General features: G+C 39.2%; 4 protein-coding genes across 4 annotated transcripts; 2 read left to right on the top strand and 2 right to left on the bottom strand.

Moving 5' to 3' along the window:
* Window positions 1–1,786: 1,786 nt before the first annotated feature.
* ved (ventrally expressed dharma/bozozok antagonist) lies at window positions 1,787–3,444 on the top strand (the record flags this gene model as incomplete). The annotated part of the gene is made up of 3 exons (XM_079448292.1): window positions 1,787–2,054; window positions 2,733–2,992; window positions 3,100–3,444. 3 exons carry the CDS (start codon window positions 1,787–1,789, stop codon window positions 3,442–3,444), a joined length of 873 nt encoding a protein of 290 aa, XP_079304418.1.
* Window positions 3,435–6,034, bottom strand: h2az2b (H2A.Z variant histone 2b). Its single transcript, XM_079449068.1, has 5 exons — window positions 5,742–6,034; window positions 5,145–5,222; window positions 4,807–4,920; window positions 4,599–4,728; window positions 3,435–4,491 (listed from the first exon to the last, which is right to left on the bottom strand). Exons 1-5 carry the CDS (start codon window positions 5,742–5,744, stop codon window positions 4,430–4,432), a joined length of 387 nt encoding a protein of 128 aa, XP_079305194.1. The 5' UTR covers window positions 5,745–6,034; the 3' UTR covers window positions 3,435–4,429.
* Window positions 6,035–7,008: 974 nt separating this feature from the next.
* Window positions 7,009–11,552, top strand: purbb (purine-rich element binding protein Bb). Its single transcript, XM_079449062.1, has one exon. It carries the CDS (start codon window positions 7,081–7,083, stop codon window positions 8,008–8,010), a length of 930 nt encoding a protein of 309 aa, XP_079305188.1. The 5' UTR covers window positions 7,009–7,080; the 3' UTR covers window positions 8,011–11,552.
* Window positions 11,553–15,183: 3,631 nt separating this feature from the next.
* Window positions 15,184–17,916, bottom strand: il1b (interleukin 1, beta). Its single transcript, XM_079449063.1, has 6 exons — window positions 17,797–17,916; window positions 17,578–17,632; window positions 17,318–17,495; window positions 16,062–16,220; window positions 15,816–15,958; window positions 15,184–15,721 (listed from the first exon to the last, which is right to left on the bottom strand). The coding sequence occupies exons 1-6, from the start codon at window positions 17,832–17,834 to the stop codon at window positions 15,506–15,508; spliced, it is 789 nt and encodes a 262-aa protein (XP_079305189.1). The 5' UTR covers window positions 17,835–17,916; the 3' UTR covers window positions 15,184–15,505.
* Window positions 17,917–19,851: the final 1,935 nt, after the last annotated feature.

The raw sequence follows: 19,851 nt of genomic DNA, 5'->3' as shown, positions 1-19,851 counted from the left end.
AAAAATGCAAACATACAAATGAACTGTGAGTGACGTCTGGCGGACCTCTGCTCTGTATGCAGAAAATCTCCACCCGTGGCACCGTCTTTCAGTTTTTTCTTTCTCAGAGAGGATCAAACCCTTCAGGTCTTTTAGAAACAATAACGGGACGATCTGTGGCTGTTTTATTGGCTTGTCTGATCATCAGGAGTGTCTGGCGGGCTTTCTTTTACGCAGCGACTGATCAACTCAATCTTCAACAAGCAGCCGATGAATCAGATCAGATGTGTAATGATCCTGTTTGGGAGGGGGTGAATGGATCCCGGGCCTGGAAGTTATCTCCATCAGTCTCTACAGACTACTGTCTCCATACTCGTGTTGTGTTTCTAAAACAGCCCATTAACTTCTACCTGCCACTTCAAAAGAGCCGCGTGCTTTGATACCAATACCCACTGAAAAGAGTATAAACAAAGACTGTATTACACACATTTACAGCCACTCACAGGAACATTAAGTGTCTAAGAGAGAGAGAGAGAGAGAGAGAGAGAGAGAGAGAGATTGTAATACAACCTTATTGTTTGGCATTTTGTCACTTTATGTATAATGTCTTAGCAATATTGTAACAAAATGTCACAATAAACCTGATACATTTCAATAAAAAACAATACAATTAGCTTTGTACTTTAAAAACTTAAAGTTTACCAAAAATCCCACATACGTTTTAGAATTGTTTGCTGTCTTTACATTACCTCTTCAAAGAACATTACATCATTTCAAATGATTTTGTAAGTTACATCAGCTCAACCACGTTACAAAATGTAAAATGTTATTTTGAAAAAATGACTTTTAAAGACAATTTGATTGTACTTAAAACAAGGCAGGTTATATGATTGTAATACGATTTTTCCAGAGCAGCTTTGTTTGACATTCCTTTCTGCAGAATTTACAAAAAATAGGATTTTTATATAATCTAATTTTAATATTGCATCTATTTTTGTATATTAACAGGGTGATCGATAGATGTCATGTATAAAAGTATACCTTTTTAAGACAGTAGGTACAAAGGGACAATAAAACACTTTACATGTAGTGATATGCTGGAATCAAAGTCACTCTTTAAAATTGAGTAAAATATTCCTTTTTTTAAGTGTTAAAAGTGTTTTTAATGATGTTGCTTTATTGAGGCTATGTTTTGTTGGATATTTATTTGTGTTGATGTTGTTTTTTACCTTGATTACAACAGTTTCTGTGGTTGACACTGGTTGTCCTGCAGCACTTATGAGATAAATAACTCAAAACTGCTCAAATATAAGAATGCAAAATATCACAGCTGCTTATGAACTCCAGTTTAGTACAAACTGATTTTAACCTTGAACTTCAACCGAGTCCTAATGTGAATATATGAAACACACACACATGCACACGTCAGAGAAGAGGCCGGATCAGAGATGGTTTTGGGGGGGATTACATCTCCAGACTCACTGGTGCCAGGAGTTAATGGGTTCACTCAAGGCCGATTGAGACGTCTTCATTACCACACTTGTGAAAACTGAAGGGGTGGAGATCAGGACAGGGGAGGATGTTTCCTTTGATCTCGGGCGAAGTGAATTGTAAATGAGCCGGGATTATCCCTATAAATACTTGAGCCCCATACTGAAGGTGTGAATCACTGAAGCCAAAGCAGAACACAAACACATCTGACACTCTCGCTCATCACAGACACATCCGCAGAAGTTTGCAAAAGCCGAACTGCTGATTCTCTCTGGATATTTCTCTTTCTTTGCTGGATTTGGACGTATTTGCGGAAATGAAGGGTCAGTTTTCCATCGAGTGGCTGTCTCAAAGCAGTCAGGCCTCGTCCACAAATGCTTCCAGCTCTTGGATGTCTTTTGGACAGGAGGGACCCAGCACGTCTGGCACGGCTTCTGAGAGCCTGCCCGGCTTCTACAGCAGACGGAGAGCAGAAAGCATGGAAAACCAGACGCATGCCGAGCAGCCGACAAACACTTCTTTGTGTACGTCTACTGAACAAACTTTGTCCAACAAAAGCAAGATCAGCCAGCAACACACTCACGGTAAAAAACGATCTTAATAAGCCAATGTGCTAAACTGTAAGATTTGTGAAATTATTATTAAACTGCATTATTAAGCTTCATTGTGATCCAGAATGTTATTTCTCAGATGTTACTCTTTGGAGGTCTGATGGAGTTCTCTGTTGACTTTTATTGAAGTATACAATCGGTCTCAGATGTTTCTCCAAAAACAATTGTAGAGTGTACAAAACCTGGATTTGGATAAATTTGATGAGAAATGTTTGAGTTCATATTGAGATCTTCAATAATATTTAGATTTAGCAGCCCATTTTATGCAAAGGGACTTATAAGTTCAGCGAGCAATAAGGAGCGATAATACAATAGGTGCTAATAAAAAGTTACTAGTTTCAACAAAAGCCATTTGTCTGTCAAGTATTCACAGAAGAGATGGGTTTTAAGTAGTTTTTGAATGTTTTGACAAATCTGAGTTCAGTTTGTGAAACTCTAATGACAGAGACATTTGTGCCATTTCTGAGTCTTTTCTCAGGAGAAATATCTGAGACACAGATAAGACTTAATCAAATGTTTCCATTTGCTCATTTATTCTCATTGATGCCTATTGATCTTATCTGTGATTTTTTGATTGGAATCCTGCTTTTTCTCCAACTGTTTTTTATCTTTCAAAACACTATATTGACTATATATTTTTGTTTCTCACAGCCTCAGAAGTGGGTTTCAGCAGCAGTACAGAGGAGGAGGAGACGTCGGGGTACGAGAGCGAGGGTGGGCGTTCCCTCTCACCTGGAGCACCGAAGGAACCGTCCGCTGCATCTGTTTCTCCATCTACCGGCCGCAGACCTCGAACGGCTTTTACAGCCGAGCAGATCAACAGTCTGGAAAAAGCCTTCAAAAGAAACGCTTACCTCGGAGCTCAAGACAAAGCTGAGCTCTGCAAAAGACTAAACCTGTCCGACAAACAGGTGTGTGGCGCATATTTACTATACAGCTACATATAGGATGGGAAGTGGTGAGGTACTGCAGATGAAAAATGAAGTTTTCTAATTTTCCACATTATTGTCTCCATCAGATTAGAAACTGGTTCCAGAATCGACGCATGAAACTCAAGAGGACGGTTCAGGACAGTCTGGCTCACGCATGTCAGGTGAAGGTGGCGTCTCATATGATGCATTACCCAGAGCTGCACAGTTTCCGACCCGCCCCGTATCCCAGTTATTACCCTGGGGTGCAGGAGAGCTCGACAGCATACGCTCAGTGCCCCTCAGCTTTCCACTACAGTCCCGCTACAGCGACTATACCTGTGGACGCTCTGTATCAGTACGGCACCCTACAGAGTTTACCCGCCCATCCCAATAACCCTTCCATGATGACACCGTACCAGCCTTACCACTCCCAGTACTACAACACACATTAAGAGAGCGGACAGTCGAAGAGTTTTGTTTACATTTGTGAATACAGGGTGAAGTGCAATACTGGATGTGAAGAACCCCCTTTCAGACTGTTTTATTTAAACGTTTGTAAATCTTGAGAAAATGTATTTCATTCATGTCTTTTTGTACAAGAGGGTTGTATAATAAATCATCGTTTATTTGACCACACAAGTCTGTGTGAAGGGGAATGAAGTATTTTAGAACTTCTCTTAAGTAATAAGTTAGATGCTTTCACCAAATGTTACGTCAAAAGCATGCATTTACGGTAACTCCATAAAATTTCATTTAGACGATTAAGCTCATTCTTGATAGTCGTCAAAACTTTAATCTTTCTCCACAATATATATTGTAGGCAGGACAAATAACAAACACTTCAGTTGATTGTATTTCTAAGAAAACACACTATTAGCATTGAGAAAAACGAAAATGGGTTGCTTTATAAAGTAACAAAAATACAGATTCATCAGATTATAATTTTAAAGGAAAGAAAAACATTTAATCTTCAACGCAACGTGGAAATGTTTTCATTTCAAGTGTGTATTCATCTTGATGCGAATTAGACACGATACCCCGATTTTAATCAGAATTCCATTCTTCTTCTTACAGAACTGTTCTTCAGTACTTCAGAAAGTTAAATACAAAAGAAATGTGTCTTGCAAGACATGACATGAGTTTACAGAGTCATTATGAAACGCATCACAGAGAGGGCATGACATTTAGAAAAAGGTTGTTTTAATGTAAACAGATTTTCAAAAAATCCTCAACAAAACCCAATACCTATTCCTTAACACACCTACAAAACATCTTTACCCAACATGTATTTCCCTCCCCCTATGAACACAGTTTATGAAACTGGAATCAAACTAGGATAAAAACAGAACCACAAAAAGAGGAAAAGTAACAAACAATTTCTGTCTCCATACTAACTGCCCCGTACAACACTGAGACCCGGACCAGAAACAATGCGTCTTAAACGGTTTTCTGCTGGCCTTTCTTTCCAATCAGAGACTTGTGGATGTGTGGAATCACGCCTGTGATAAAGGGAAGAATAAAAATTGGAACGATTAAAGTTCAGATATGAATACTACCACATCAGAATTTAAATCGCAGCTGTGTGTTTTATCAAGATGAAATTCACCTCCTCCGGCGATGGTGGCTTTGATCAGCGAATCCAGCTCCTCGTCTCCACGGATGGCCAACTGTAAATGTCTGGGAGTGATACGCTTCACCTTCAGATCTTTAGAGGCATTGCCAGCCAACTCCAGCACCTGCAGATATGACTTAACAGTGTAAGAGACGAGGGAACTGCACAACTATGTGAAAATGTGCTCATACAAACACATTACCTCAGCTGTGAGGTATTCCAAGATAGCTGCGCTGTACACCGCTGCTGTAGCACCAACACGACCGTGGCTGGTGGTTCGAGTCTTCAGGTGTCTGTGGATACGTCCTACAGGGAACTTAAAGAGACACGTGAATTAAAATCAGATCTTATATATAAAAAAAAACACACAGTTCACAACTTCGAAGTAAATGCTATTATATACTTTAAAAAAAGAGAAGAGCCCTTCCATATGTCCCACTCCACCTTCCTGTTTTATTGTAGGAAATTCTTTCTGTTTTATTGCAGGAAATTCAATAAAAGAAAGAAATCAGCACTCAGTTGAACAGCGCTCGGTCGTACCTGCAGACCAGCTCTCTGGCTTCTGGACACTGCTTTGGCTTTAGCTTTACCGCTGTCCTTTCCAGCCTTTCCTCCTGCCTGTGGAGACAGAATTACACAAAAATCACACACGATACATCATGGAAACAACATGATGCTCAATGTAAGCCATGCATATTTACTACATCATAAAAATCAAACCCAGAATTTGTTTTAATTTATTTATATAAAACAAGCAAATAGATTAATCAAAGTTGGTTTTGTAGTTGCCCATTTTAAACGGAACTTCACATAGAGATGCTTTCATGTTGTTTATTTCTAAAATGTAACTCCACTCTGCTCACTTTCCGTCTCTCAGTGCATTTATAATGTAATTTAAATAAATCGAATGCACAGTTATGAACAGAGATGCGTTTAATACTTAATGCATTTTCTTTAGATAAACTACATTCACTTTATTAACTATGGTAGGCGCTCTTTCATTAAAACACAGCAAAAACACGAACACTGCGAGGCTCATCACGCGCTTAAACGTGCAATCGTGCTTCAATACAGTTTACACCAAAACACAACTGCCGTACACATGTTGATTATGAATAAAAACATAACATATTTTACCATGTCGCCGATGAACTTCTCTTTCACTCGAAACGGAGGGAAAACACAATGATATCCACTTCACCGACAGCGCGGCACAGGGCACCGTACCAGCCAATCAGAGAGCTCCTTCTTCGTTTGAAAACTCACTTTCAACCAATCACTGTGCTTCTTGATATGTGGTTTTTTTTATTGTTTTTTGGACCACCAGCGTTCTTGTGCGCATGCTCTCTGTCATCCCTACAGTAAAACCGATTAAATGTGCATTTATCAGTTCATGTTTGATGTGCTCGTCTTGAACGTTCGTTCAGACTAAAATCTGAATATATTTAGCACGTTTAAGAGCGGCGAGGGAATGACGGATAATTAAGGGGCAATTTGAACGTCATCATGATTAATTGGTTTCAGAAATGAAAGTTAGTCAAACATACCGTTTGGGACAAAGAACAAATTGTATGTTTTGGCTAATAATAAGATTACCATGAAATATGTTCGTCATTTCGAAATCATGTCAAATCATTTAGCTCATTTTTAACTAATAGTTATGTTTAGCTAATAGTTGTACATAAATATATAATTTTTAATTCTGAAGATTATTCTGAGGCATTTATAAGATAACTCAAATAAATCTTTGATATTTGGATTTAATCGTAATTATTATTCATGTGCGTAGTGCGTACTTCTACATTGACTATGGTGGCCTGAGTTACCGAGTCCACCTAGTGGACGAATATGGTTTATTTAAATTACAGGACCGTATTAAAGCCTTCAAAATAGTTTGAATGTCATTTTTATCATGGAGTGAATGAAATACGTAGACGAACTGAAATACATCAAGTCACAGAAGCTCATAATAAGGCGGTCAATGAAAATAGCTGTTCCTGAATCAGATCTGAAGTACGGGGATATATTGTGTAAAGGTATTGTGCGCTTTTATAATTTTTTCTTATAATTGTCATTTTTCTTTTATGATATATAATAAATGTATGGAAGCTGTGGTATCGTTACATTCACTAAATAATGATCTAGAACTAGGTTATTGTTTATAATGCTTCAAACTTTAAAATTAGTCCCAAATAATTTTCATTGATTATTAATAATTATTAATAAAATAATGTCAGCTATCATGGACAGGAAATGCAAGCTAACGGGTCGGAAATATCCTCAACCAATAGAGCCCGAGCGTACCGCCCTCACGGCCGAATGACAGGCACCCGGACCAATGAACGACCCTCCGCGTCCGCAGCCCCCGTTATTGGCAGACGCTAGGCCAATGCCGTGCGTCCGAGAGCCGTGCGCACTGACACACGGGCAGAGTGGAGCGTTTCTCTGCGGGAGAAGTTGGCTGGAGGTGGCGAAGATGGCGGATGGAGACAGCGGGAGCGAGCGCGGAGGTAGCGGAGGAGGAGGAGGTAGCGGCGGCGGCGGAGGAGGAGGCGGCGGGGGCTTTCATCACTTCCAGCGGGAGCAGGAGACCCAGGAGCTGGCGTCCAAGCGTCTGGACATCCAGAACAAGCGCTTCTACCTGGACGTCAAGCAGAACTCGAAGGGCCGCTTCATTAAGATAGCGGAGGTGGGCGCCGGGGGCTCCAAGAGCCGCCTGACCCTGTCCATGTCCGTGGCGGCGGAGTTCCGCGACTACCTCGGGGATTTCATCGAGCACTACGCTCAGCTGGGGCCCAGCAGCCCGGAGCAGATCGCGCAGTCGTCCGGTGCTGGTGACGACGGTGGGCCGCGGCGCGCGCTCAAGAGCGAGTTCTTGGTCCGGGAGAACCGCAAATACTACCTCGACCTGAAAGAGAACCAGCGCGGGAGGTTCCTACGGATCCGCCAGACCGTCAACCGTGGACCGGGCTTCGGGGTCGGGGGAGGCCCCGGGGGCGGCGTGCAGGCCGGTCAGACCATCGCGCTCCCGGCGCAGGGCTTGATCGAATTCCGGGACGCGCTCGCCAAGCTCCTCGACGACTACGGCGGGGAGGACGACGAGCTGAGCGGTGGGCCTGGTGCAGCGGGGGGCTACGGAGAACTTCCCGAGGGCACCTCCATCATGGTGGACTCCAAGAGGTTCTTCTTCGACGTCGGCTCCAACAAATACGGGGTGTTCCTGAGGGTCAGCGAGGTCAAGCCCAGTTACAGGAACTCCATCACCATCCCCTTCAAGGCCTGGGGTAAGTTCGGAGGAGCTTTCTCTCGTTACGCGGAGGAGATGAAGGAGATCCAGGAGAGACACCGGGATAAAATGTACGAGAGGAGAGAGGAGTCGGAGGGAGACGATGTGGACGATGACTGATGACATGATGATAAAACAAGAAGTTGCATGAACTCGACTAGCCTGTTAAAATGTTGTGGCATACTTTTAATTTGACAGAGAAATAGATCCGTGAAGTTTGTATGTGCAGAGGGTTGGGGGGTTCATTGGAGAATATTGGGGGTTCGATTTATTCCCTATGCTGTCCTGTCTCGACCGACAATTACATCTTTAATACATCTGAGAGTGCCAGAAACTGGCTGAAAGGGTCTATAATGATATTTAAAAGATACATAAGACATAGTGTCACAGGTCTTAGTGGTGTGTGTTTTCTTCCAAGGCAGTACGGGGCTCCAAATGTTATCCAAGCGTGCATCAGAAGAACTTCATAATCACGTCGTAAAATTGTGTTCTCTGATTGTGTTTTATTTTGTGTTTTATATACTGATATTCCCATGGGGCTCTTAAGTTATATATTTTTCTTTCATTAGGACTCAATTGACAAGCCATGTGTCCATCTTCTGTGGTTTAGAAATGTTTTCATTTCAGATTTGAAATGTTTTGTCAGCAAAGAGGTTTAAAAAAAAAATGAAGACTGAATCTGTCAGGTGATGTCTTCCATAAAGATCATTATTGTTCTGTAGACACGAGTAGAAAGGAAGAGAACACTTTTCCAGTGTTATGAATTATAAACGTTATGGCTGTAAGCTGGCCCGTGAGATGTTTCGGGGTCGACATACAAAAGAGTTTTGTTTTGACTTGGGTCCAAATCTGTATGCCCTTGTTGGATATAAGAATCAATATTAAAGAGTTATAGAGGTATAGTGTAAAACACTCCATATTAATATAATGTAAAGGACAGCGTTACATGGCTTAGTGTTTTTAAAGACTTTTCCCCTTGCGTGTGTGTTTTTGTTTTTTATTTTTTAACGGAAGCTTGTTCTTTATGAGAGAATACATAAACAAACCAGCATATTTTTGAATACGCAAAGTTATATATCAGAATTATTAAAGCTCAATAAGCTAATTTTGTAAAAAAGTCAGCTGGGATTGAAAAATTGTCCAGTGTATTTGTTTTGTGAAAGAGTATAGCAGAATTAAAAATCATCTTTACGACGCATCTTCAGATTAGCAATGAGTTATAAACTCAGTTTACATCGTTTCATGTTTTGTTTTCTTTCTTTGCAGTTAATGAGTCTTCAGTGGTCCTGTAGTATATGTTTCTGCACACCCGTCCCGCATTTTACTTTTAATTTATTGCTTTCTCTTGCATTGTTGCTCAACAATATCAATGCTCGACATTTATTTTAGCCTTTCATCAAACTTTAAAATAACTAAGTGGTCCAGTGGGTCATGATGGAGATTGTTGGGAGCATTTCATCTGTGCACTTTAGCAAGAACAGAAGGGTTATGGGTCAGTGTAAACAAGGATCCGGTGTGACTCCAGAGCAGAGACTCAAACATCATTTTTTGGGAACAACAATATTTTGTGGCGATTTGTGAGGATTCTGTGTTAACTTCCAGCTCTGTGTGTTTCTGTGATTTATCATCTAAGAAGTAAGGCTCCGTTTGGTTTAAGCACCGTCTATCTGTTGGTAGCGGATGCCAGCATCCCTATTTGTGGCCCAATCCAGACTGGTTTTCTGTACTGGCAGCAGCTGTTTTTCTGCCACAGTGAGCTGACTTAGCAGGCCGGCTATTTTAATGTGAGAAGCATGAAGAGCATTCCTGACCGTGGATTGATTCAGCTGTGGCTTAAACTCTTGTGTTCGGCGAGGCACAAGGGCTCAATTGTTTTCCACACGCTACTGCAAATGTTATTACATCAGCAGAGCGCTTTCACTGCGTGTGACGGACGCATGCCGCTGCTGCAGCCGAGCAGAAGTAGAGAAACGTGTTTGATGAGATAGAAATTTGTTACTGAAGTGCTTTGGCTTTGCTGGTTGTGTTACGGTAATGTGTCCCGATTTGGCTGCCGTTGGTGAACGGCAAGCGAAAGCCTGACACAGCAGCTGTTGGCAGGACATTCTTGCGTCCCTCCCCCAAACTGCTGTTCATATTCCTTCACTACATTGAGCGTTTGTACTGGAGCTTCACAACACAATGGATTTATGCTTCTTTAGCACTTGTGTCTTTAGAGTTCAGCCCAACATGAGAATTCCTTCATCATTTATTCATCCTCATGTCATGTTCTTCAGAACACAAAGGAAGATATTTTGAAGAACGTTGATAACCAAACAACATCGAACCCCATTGATGACTACATAATAACTGAGACATTTCTCAAAATGTCTTCTTTTTGTTGAGTCACAAACAGGTTTACAACCACAGTGAATAAATGATGACAGAATTTACATTTTGGGGTGAATTATTCCTTAAATGGCAGGTCTAAATCAATAACAAAGTCATCAGTCAAGACTGCAGTTATTACTCTTATAAGCTAAGTTCATAGAGACTGCCTAATGTGACACATTGAAGAACAAAGAAGATTTTTGCTTCGGCAGGTTCTTTACAATAAGCCATGTGCCCTCATTCTGAGTGCTTTCTTCACTTTAATGTACATAACGCCATAAAATCCTCTCTATATAGGCTGCTCAATGTCAGGACGGAGTAGAATATTGCAGCACTTTTTGATCGACCCCTCCATTTTGAATGGGCACAAACAGTCAAGCGTAAGCGCTTACTAACATTCTATAGAACTGAACTTGGCTGTGTTGATTTCGGATTTATTTTGTGAGTATAGATATATAAATATATGTGTGAGAATATGTGCTGTAAAGCGTCTTGTTTTGTTGCCGCCTTATTATCGCTAAGAAACCAGGGACGGGGAGCAATTCTCATCCAGAGGGATGGGATGATGAGGTCATTTCCTGACCAATTGGTCTTCCGGTTTCCTGCAGTCGGGATTTATGCAGAATTCAGTGGGGTGTCGCCATGTGTCCGAGGGCATTGAAATGAAAAAATACCTCTGTACTGAACTTTTGGAGAACTTTGGGAAGAATGTTGCATTGTTCCAGGTGATGCACCTGAGCTCCTTACAGCATCCATGTGCAAACCACTATTTCTTTAACCCAGATCGTATGCACAAGCCCAGCCACTCAATTTTTTTCAAGCCCAGCCACTCACTGAAAAATCTTTTTAAAAAGGTAGCTATTTTTCCAATATATGTTATGTTTTCTGCAGAGATTGTAATGTTGGAATCCCCTCATCTGGTTTCAACTCGGGTTCTTGGCATTCTCACAGTATATGTCTTCAGTTCATTTTCGATTTGTTACATGATACTGACATTTCAAACGGAGAGAGAGAGAAAGAGAGAGAGAGAGAGAGAGATCACAGAGGATTTCACAGCTATTGCAGGACACTGTCAAGAGCTCAGGTCTCAGATACTGAAAGTATCTCCACCCATCCCGTCAAGTCCCGCCCACATGTCAGTTTGCATCCATAAGAATGGGCAGTCTTCCATTTCTCCCATGGCTACACCATTTGCTTTGGCTTTTTATTTTTTGAAAATTTACAAGTCTATATTTAGAAAATGCTATGTATGTTTGTAACAGAATAAAGGAAATTATAAATGATGGAAAGCACTTCGTCTTCTGGGCTGATTTATTTGCTTGTGTACGTCTATGTGCAACTTATATGAGTTGATATAACGTATTGCAATGTAATTTATCTTATATGTTTTAAAATCAAACTATACTTTTGTTATTAAATGTATGTAATCGGCTAAAATATAATGATGATCATTGCAAATAATGACGGGTTTCAAACATTACTATTGGGATTAATTTAGATGTGTCCACATCGTTTAAAATTTTTTTGTCCAGTCCAAAATGTGTCACATTACAGAAGTAAGATCCATTTCTTTTTGTTGACTTAAATCAAGCCAGTGTAAAGTAAAGATTGCGGTCGCAGAGTCTCTGGTCACACAGATGTCTGAAGCATTTGTCTGTGATGTCATTCTCACAGGAGATGATGGGAATGTAAGGAGGTTCAGAACTGCACACAGGAGTGGCATACGGGCACATAATACCAAATCGAGACCTCTGCCAGATCATACTGAGACTTGTACAAATGCTGCCATTACATGAACCTTCAACCAAGAGTTTAAAGGAGTAGTTCACCTTCAAAATGAAAATTCTGTCATCATTTACACGCCCCCAAAACATTTTGAAATGACGAGGGGGTAAATAATAATATGTATGAAATATTAATATGTAAATCCTTTTCATTTTGAAGTTGAACTACTCCTTTAAGCATTAAATTCAGAAACACAACTGGAGGTGTGATAGAGGTCAGTTAAATTACATCATAAGAGGAAGCCAAAAAGTTTGCATTTGGTTAAACCATAGGAAGATTTAAAACGTGACTCATTGTAAAAAAAGCATACTTCAAGGTCATTTTGTGAAGTATACTTCAGTTCATGTACATTTGAAGTGTATATATAGTAGGCAGACTAATATCAGTGTGCTAGTAGGCCTATAGGTGTGAGTGAACTATTTCACTATTTCAACACCATACTACATTGAGCCTCTTTGTTATTTATAAAATAAAACCTTTAACTAAATTTTTTGTATGTTTTGTGTAGTTTAGTTCGATACTCGTAGCACATTTGTTAATTCGTGATAGTAGACTTTAAATTTAGAAAATGTTAATTTGATGATATTTGGACAATGAATCCACTATTTTAAATGTCAGAATTTCCTTGCATTCGATGATAAACTATCAAACCAAGTGGCTTCTGCAAACAGCTAAACCTTCGTTTATATAAGCGGTGTCAATATGAGGTTTAGTATGAAGTGTGTTCTCTTCTCAAGCTCAGAGAAACCACAAGTGTAGATCAAATTAACTATGAAACAGGTGCGACTCTTCATTTTAAAAAGTATATATTCTGATGTTGTGTCAAAGTGTGGATGGAAGAATTTCTTTCAGAAAGAGGACACGTGATCATTTTCCAGCACACATAATCTCATCTCTTTTCAACAACACAGTTGTGGCACATGAAGTTCTGAGAGACGCTTCCAGCTCGACTGTAAATGAACGTCTGCATCTGGCACTCAGATCAAGTTCCCCGGTACACAAGAGGAGGACACCGGAGGGGGGAGGCGTTACGTGATGGGGATTCTGCGTTCACAGGATGAAATCCTGATCCCAGCATGCTGCTGGGCTGGCAGTGGCAGGCTATATTTAGCTGGTGTTGCCATGTGCCCGGAATGTGAGACATACATTCTGCAGCAGCCGCATGTGAGCGTGCAAATGCTTCTAGGGGGAGGGGTGTTCACAAATATTACACCAAACACTTCACATTGTTACAATGCAATGTGCCCGATTGTTTTCATCTGTTTAAAATGATTATTTATAAAACAACCAACACTGGTCATTTTAAGACTAAAGTATATCCCTTACAGCGTAACAATGTGATGAGGGATATGTTCTTTCTCAGATGTTGCTCTTTCATAGCTCAGAAGATTTCTTAGTTGTGTTTCATTTAAATATCAACTTAGATGTTTCTGCTAAAATTGGTCACGAAAAGTAATAAGAGAATCGAATGAGAGTGTCATTGTGAAGACACGTGAAGAGTGTGAAGGTGTAAAATGAATGTATATTGTAGAGGTCAAATAATCTGGATTTGGGTAAATTAGGAAACTATTGAGTTCATATTGAGATCTTCAGTACTAAAACTATAGTGGTCTATCAATATGGCTATCGATGACCAATATTCGAGGAGTTTGTGTCCAAAATGAGATAACTTCGTTTTAAAGAATTTCAAAAACCTTGTTTTTTATTGTGCATTATAACTAATATCAATTGCATCTGCGTTGACTTAACAAAAAATACAGATAACTTACACAATTAACACAATAAAAACATGCTAATATTTATTTTTATTTATTTATTTAATAATAAAAACATGGGAATGTAAGAGTTTAAAGGAGTAGTTCACCTTCAAAACGAAAATTCTGTCATCATTTACACGCCCCCAAAACATTTTGAAATGACAAGAGGGTGTAAATAATAATATGTATAAAATATTAATATGTAAACCTATAGGTGTGAGTGAACTATTTCAACACCATACTACATTGAGCCTCTTTGTAGTTTATAAAATAAAACCTTTACGGAGTATTTTGGAACCAAACTGTTCATTTGGTCTTTAATAGTTTACTCCTCTGTGCCAATCGACCTATCGCGAAGCCCCGCCCCCCTTAGATACTGTCGCTAGAGAGTTTTTGCCTTCCCAGCACAGCACCGCCCCTCTCTGTCCACTGCGAGGCAGTTGAAGCACCAGGTTCAGTTCAGGCCGCCGTGACGCTTGAATGAGACATGTATCCAAGAACTATTTCCAAGAAGATCACTTAATCACGTTTCTTTTTTATCTTATTTTAACCTTATGGACGTCTAAGCGATTTTAGAATGTTAGAATGTAATAAACTTGGGAACGACATGCATGTACACTGTACGATGATGACACCTCCTGAATCTCACGGCGCAAGCTAGAAAACGTCATCAGCATGCGCCAATTGTAAACAAAAACAGCAACATACATCACACGTTGGCAGTTGTGCTTTTCATTTGTCACCGTGGCGTTTTAATGTTATTGTCATGTTCTGTTGATCAATACGTCATTTAATATCGCATTTTTATTGCCTACTCAAGCTAAATTTCTGACAGGGCTTGAAAAGGATCGCAGGCTGTCTTTGATCGCACGACACTGTACGACGTAGGGTTGTTGCTACAGCTACGGCCGGAAGTGGTGCCAAATCCGGCCATATTATTGCAAAGAATACCATTAGCTAACGCCTACACCTACCCCAACACTAAGCCATCAGTAACAATAATATAAAATGATGAATAGACTGTTTTCAGCGCGACAAATATTATGCGGTATTGATGTGCGCATGCCCAGTAGTGGAGGTAGCTCCCTTCTAGCCAAAAAGGTGCGTTCCTTATTTAACACGATAGATAGGTATTTGTGTTTTAAAGGTTTCAACTCTATTGATATTAGAACTACAAGACATGTTGGGAATTTGTTAAACCACTTGAACATGAGTACAGTGACTGTCTTATGCCACTTGAGGTCGCTCTCATACTTATCATCATCTCGAGGCAAACCTCGTGTAAATGTGTGATTCTTTACGACGCAAGACTTGGACGAATCACTTTCCACTCTGAACTATATCTTATGATCTGAAGTACTGATAGAAAACTGTGACAAGTCATTCCCATGTTTAAGTTTTATTTTAACAGTGTAAAAACAAAATACAAGTGCAATATAATTAAATTAAATAATTAAAATATTAAATAAATACAAAATTACATTACAGACACATTTATACACGTCAAAGAATTCAATGTGAATTCACCATTCCCTCAATATAAGCATCACATTTATACTCCAAGGCAATGGAGTGACACAGATGTCCATACATGACAAACCCCTGCAGGTTAGTAATAGCCAACATATTTAGATAACTCACTGTACTTGGTACATACTCAAGGTTCCTTGAATGGGATCCGTTTATCAGCTCTGGATCAGGTCTTAAGCGTTCAGCATGAACGAGCTGATGCTGTTAACAGATTTCTGAGATACTTCCACATCCTCAAAATCTTCGAACGTTGTGCTAATAAACCAGCCGGGAAATTTCAAAGATTCAAAAGTGTTGTAAGCCACGCCGCTCTCTTTCCTGTAGAAGAGCAGGTGATCGTAGCCCATTGGATCATTGGCTACAATTGTGTTCAGGGTGTCATTGATCTCCTAAAAAAATGGTTTGATGTGTTAATTTCTAATGTCTGAAAACATCTTTATGTGAAGGTTTTTGGAGAAAGTGTTTGTGATTGATTGTACTAACCCTTAACTCCAGTTTTGGAGGCTTCGATGAGTCCGTTCTGCTACAAGCGAGATAGAGACTGCTGTTAGAAATGCCCAAACACACGGGTTGGGAATCAGCCACGCTGGAACTGGGCGATATGTATGTGCATAGATTAAACCGAACTGGAAAAACAGAAAAAAAGTTTAGGTAAACAATCACTGTCAGCTGAATTGGAAAGAAGCATATTTCTAAAGATTGATGAGAAATCTTGTGTTCTAAAAGTACCTTTCTGCTCGATATTCCCTCCCTTCAGAGTTGCTGCCTTCAGACGAAGATCTCCGCTGCTCCGAATCAGAGTTTTCTGATATTGATCACACACAGAACATGGTAAAACCTTAGACTTTGTGTAACGTGGTCCTGCTTTAGCCGAACTAATCCGCCGCTCTGTGGAAACAAAACAGAGATCGATGAGTCTTCTACAGCATCAGTCAGGAGTACAAACAAATATTCTTCAATTGGGGATGTCAGCACGTGACTGATCTGCTAGGTGGGGTAATGCCATGTGTTTCTAGCTGGTCTAAGGTGGTCTATCAAGGTAAACCGAGACCACCACCTAGTTTGAACCAGCTAGAAACCACCAAAGACAGCTCCCTTACAAAAATTAAGTTTTCTTAAAGTTTCAATTCAATTTCAAATTTCAATTCAAGCATATTTTATGTAGTACCCCAAGTATCCTTGTAAGGCTACTATTTCAATACTATGTGCTACTAAATTGACCCATGTTTTAGGTCATAAAAGTATACTTGTTAGTGTTCTTTAGTCGTGTACTCTTCATTCATTTATAGTCTAGTATTTTAATATACCATATATTGTTTTTTGCACTTCAAGGAAACGTTCTAATTTCCGTATTATTTTTGTACTTGAGATTTACAAAGTGTACTTGGAGAATACTTATAATACACTTTTATTAAAATTAGTTAACTTATACAGATGTATAGTTCCACTTCTGAGAAGTAAAAAAGTATAGACTTGTTCAACTTTACGCAACATAGCAAGAACCGACAGGCGGATGATAATCACGTCATTGCGGGAGTGATTCAAAAGCATATGGAGCAGTCGGCTCTCGTCTTTCCATGCGCCTATGGCAAGCCGAATTTGCTTTTAATCATTATCAGGATATGCATTTTTATATCAACAATTCTATTTTACTAGTAAAAATAATATTTCTTTATAACAGGAATATACATTTTACTAGTAAAAATTGAGTTGTTGATATAAAAAATTCACATCCTGAGAATTATTAAAAGCTAATTCGGCTTGCCATATTCGTCTGAAGATTCTTGCGACTCCGCATCATGTGGAACACACCTTATATTTCTGAGAAGTAGATTAAAAAGTCTACAACGTTTATATTCGTGTTCCTAACTAAAAACAAGCATACTAGCGTACTACTATAAGTTGGAACAACTTATTTGTTCAATAAACACGTTTTTTTTTGCTGAAGTCTCCAGCATAGAGAGTAATTTGTCAGTTCGTGGTACCTTCAAGCACATTCTCCATGATGAAAGTGTGCAGTTCACGACGACTACACTCAGATGGTTGTTTGTAGGACTTCATCATCTTATGCATAACAATAACGATTTTCACCACCGGCCTCATGCTGTGATGAGGAGTCCTCGTCTCCACTTTCACTGGTTTATGCAGGTCACATCTTCCATTCTGAAGAGAAACAAGGTCATATATTTTCACACGTTTGCTTTTGTGATTTAATACTGAAACTTGAAACAGAAAAATAACGCACCAGGGAGCAATCCATTTCATCAAAACCCATCCCACTGTCCTTGAGATATGCAGATCTGCAACAAATCAAAAATATAATCAGAATATAATCAGAACAGCAAATGCAACCACAAATAAAAGACAATATAAAGAGATGCTGCGTGCAAAATCTTTTTAAAGAACGGTTACTAAACTATCAAAATAATATGAAATAAAAAAGGCGTCCATTTGGGACACTTACTCAAAAGACACAAACAGGTCAACTCCCTCGCAGTCCATCGTTATAAAAGATGTCGTTTAATGGTAAGGTAATCGGTAAGTTAGTTTAAAGTGCGCCTTAGATGCTTTCCTTTTCCTGAATGACAGTCCTGTGCCCGTATCTGCTTTATATCACAGACCCGACCTCACGTGGGAATTTCCCGCGAGGAAGAGGAAGCGAAGCGTGTAGTTTACACCGACGTGACGTCACGCAGGAGATCTCCCTGAAGGCAGGGTTACGTCAAATTACGTCAAAGAATTTATTGTGTTGAATCAACGTCCGATACTATTTAGGCTATTTCTTTTATTAGCTTTAGCTTTTTGCAGTATAACTTTACGTGCATTTGTAAATGTGTTTTTTTTCAATGTTTCAAATGTGCAATAAAATGTTTTATGATCGTGCACAAAAAGAAACACTTTGTATAAAGATTTTAAAGAGCAGGAAAATAAAATCTTTCGTTGATTTGTTTATTTGACGATTGACATCAAAACTGTAACTCATCATTATTTCTTTCAATATCACTTCATTATTCGATATTCTTCGAATGCATTATTATGCGTTAAAGAAGGCCAAACTTTATTTGCTTGTATAGAAGGCAACTATTTGATCAATTTGAGCTTGTTTATTGTTTGTGATGGGAATGGCTGTGTAAGATTAGCTTTAAAGCGTTTTTATTAAGGGAAATTGCCTAATAAAATATTCAAGCTTGATATAAAACGTAGATACAGCAGACTCTCATTTTTTTATAGTCGTATTCTTTTAAACTACTTTCATTTTCATAGAGGAAAAAAAGAGGCGAGGTGAATTGATGACATGATCCAGCGACACAATAAGTGTATTTCCAAGTCCAAAATTCCGTGACATGACTTTTAAGGTTTTATCTGCGATTATGAAATCTTCATTCTCTTGGTGTTTATTGGAGTGTCCGCTGAATTTCTCCACTTTTGTAACTTCCTCATTTAGACTCATATAATAAAGCTGGAAGCACTGCTGAAGATCAGTTGCTCATTTGACTTAACGCACAATGGTAAAGTATCTGTGGAGTATCACACTGGCCCCAGATCAGTGATGCAATCCGCTGGAATTTGTCAACAGAAGTAACACACAGGATATGAGGCCATGAAAACACCATACAAACGAGATTCCTGCTTTCCCAACCCATGCTTATCCAGTTTTTGCTGGAGTTTTTGTGTTGTGATACCATGAGTCAGTGTTTCTATGTCTTATGCAATATTCGTCTGTGATATAAACACGGGAAGTGGTTGTGTTGCATCACTGAATTCATTTGAAGTCTCTTCCCTGTATCGTTGTAATTTAAACGCGTGTCAGAGAAATACTTACAAAAGTGTGTTGTTCATATAATTGTATTTGAATATTGAATGTGTTCACACATAAACGTCTTATATGAACACTCGTGATGTCATTTGCATTTCCTCTTTCATATATGGTCATTGATCAAGTCCACACAGGCTTGTTAAAGGAAGTGACAACAACTTTGGGAGTGTCAAAAATATAAAGCATGCAGGCTACAAACATGTTGTGGCCTCTTGTAAATGCAATACCGCATTCATGTTTGATGAAATGCATTCAGAAACTTGCATTACGATTAGCACATGATTCTCAGATGTGTGACCATATGAGGGTATTTTCCAATAGAGAATAAATCTAACAAATCATCAGAGAAGTCAAGAGTTGGAGTGATGACTGTATAGTCAAACAAAAGAGAAGATCATTAAAATATTACCAACGGATACATCTCAATACTTTTTATTTATATGCGTTTCTTTGTTTATTAGAATAAACCCATATTCCCTGATGATGTTTGATTTTTATGCCAAATAAATTTGTCCAGTAAATATACAGTATTCATTTTTGTTTTCTGCATTTGTTTCCATACATCTCATATTAATCCACAAAGCGGCATAAAAAGCAAATTTTGTACAAATACATCACCACCTTTGACCGCTGCTTAATATACTGACTTGTGAATATTCATGTCACAAAATAAATGAGCTCTGGGTTTGGATAAATTTAGGT

This window comes from Barbatula barbatula (assembly GCF_947034865.1).
Source record: "Barbatula barbatula genome assembly, chromosome: 24".
Taxonomy (NCBI): Eukaryota; Metazoa; Chordata; class Actinopteri; order Cypriniformes; family Nemacheilidae; genus Barbatula; species Barbatula barbatula.
Note: the sequence above shows the minus strand (reverse complement) of the source record. Positions and strands in the feature narration are given on the sequence as shown.

Bases quoted from the DNA above. Each gene is read 5' to 3' on its own strand.
- h2az2b (XM_079449068.1), bottom strand. The intron at 4,921-5,144 runs GTACGACCGAGC...TGTCTCTTTAAG, and splicing joins GCCAGAGAGCTGGTCTGCAG to TTCCCTGTAGGACGTATCCA. The intron at 4,492-4,598 runs GTGAATTTCATC...CCTTTATCACAG, and splicing joins AGCCACCATCGCCGGAGGAG to GCGTGATTCCACACATCCAC.
- purbb (XM_079449062.1), top strand. From the start codon at position 7,081: ATGGCGGATGGAGACAGCGGGAGCGAGCGCGGAGGTAGCGGAGGAGGA.
- il1b (XM_079449063.1), bottom strand. From the start codon at position 17,834: ATGGACTGCGAGGGAGTTGACCTGTTTGTGTCTTTTGA. The intron at 16,221-17,317 runs GTACCACGAACT...TTGTTTCCACAG, and splicing joins CATGGAGAATGTGCTTGAAG to AGCGGCGGATTAGTTCGGCT. The intron at 15,722-15,815 runs GTTAGTACAATC...CCATTTTTTTAG, and splicing joins CTCCAAAACTGGAGTTAAGG to GAGATCAATGACACCCTGAA.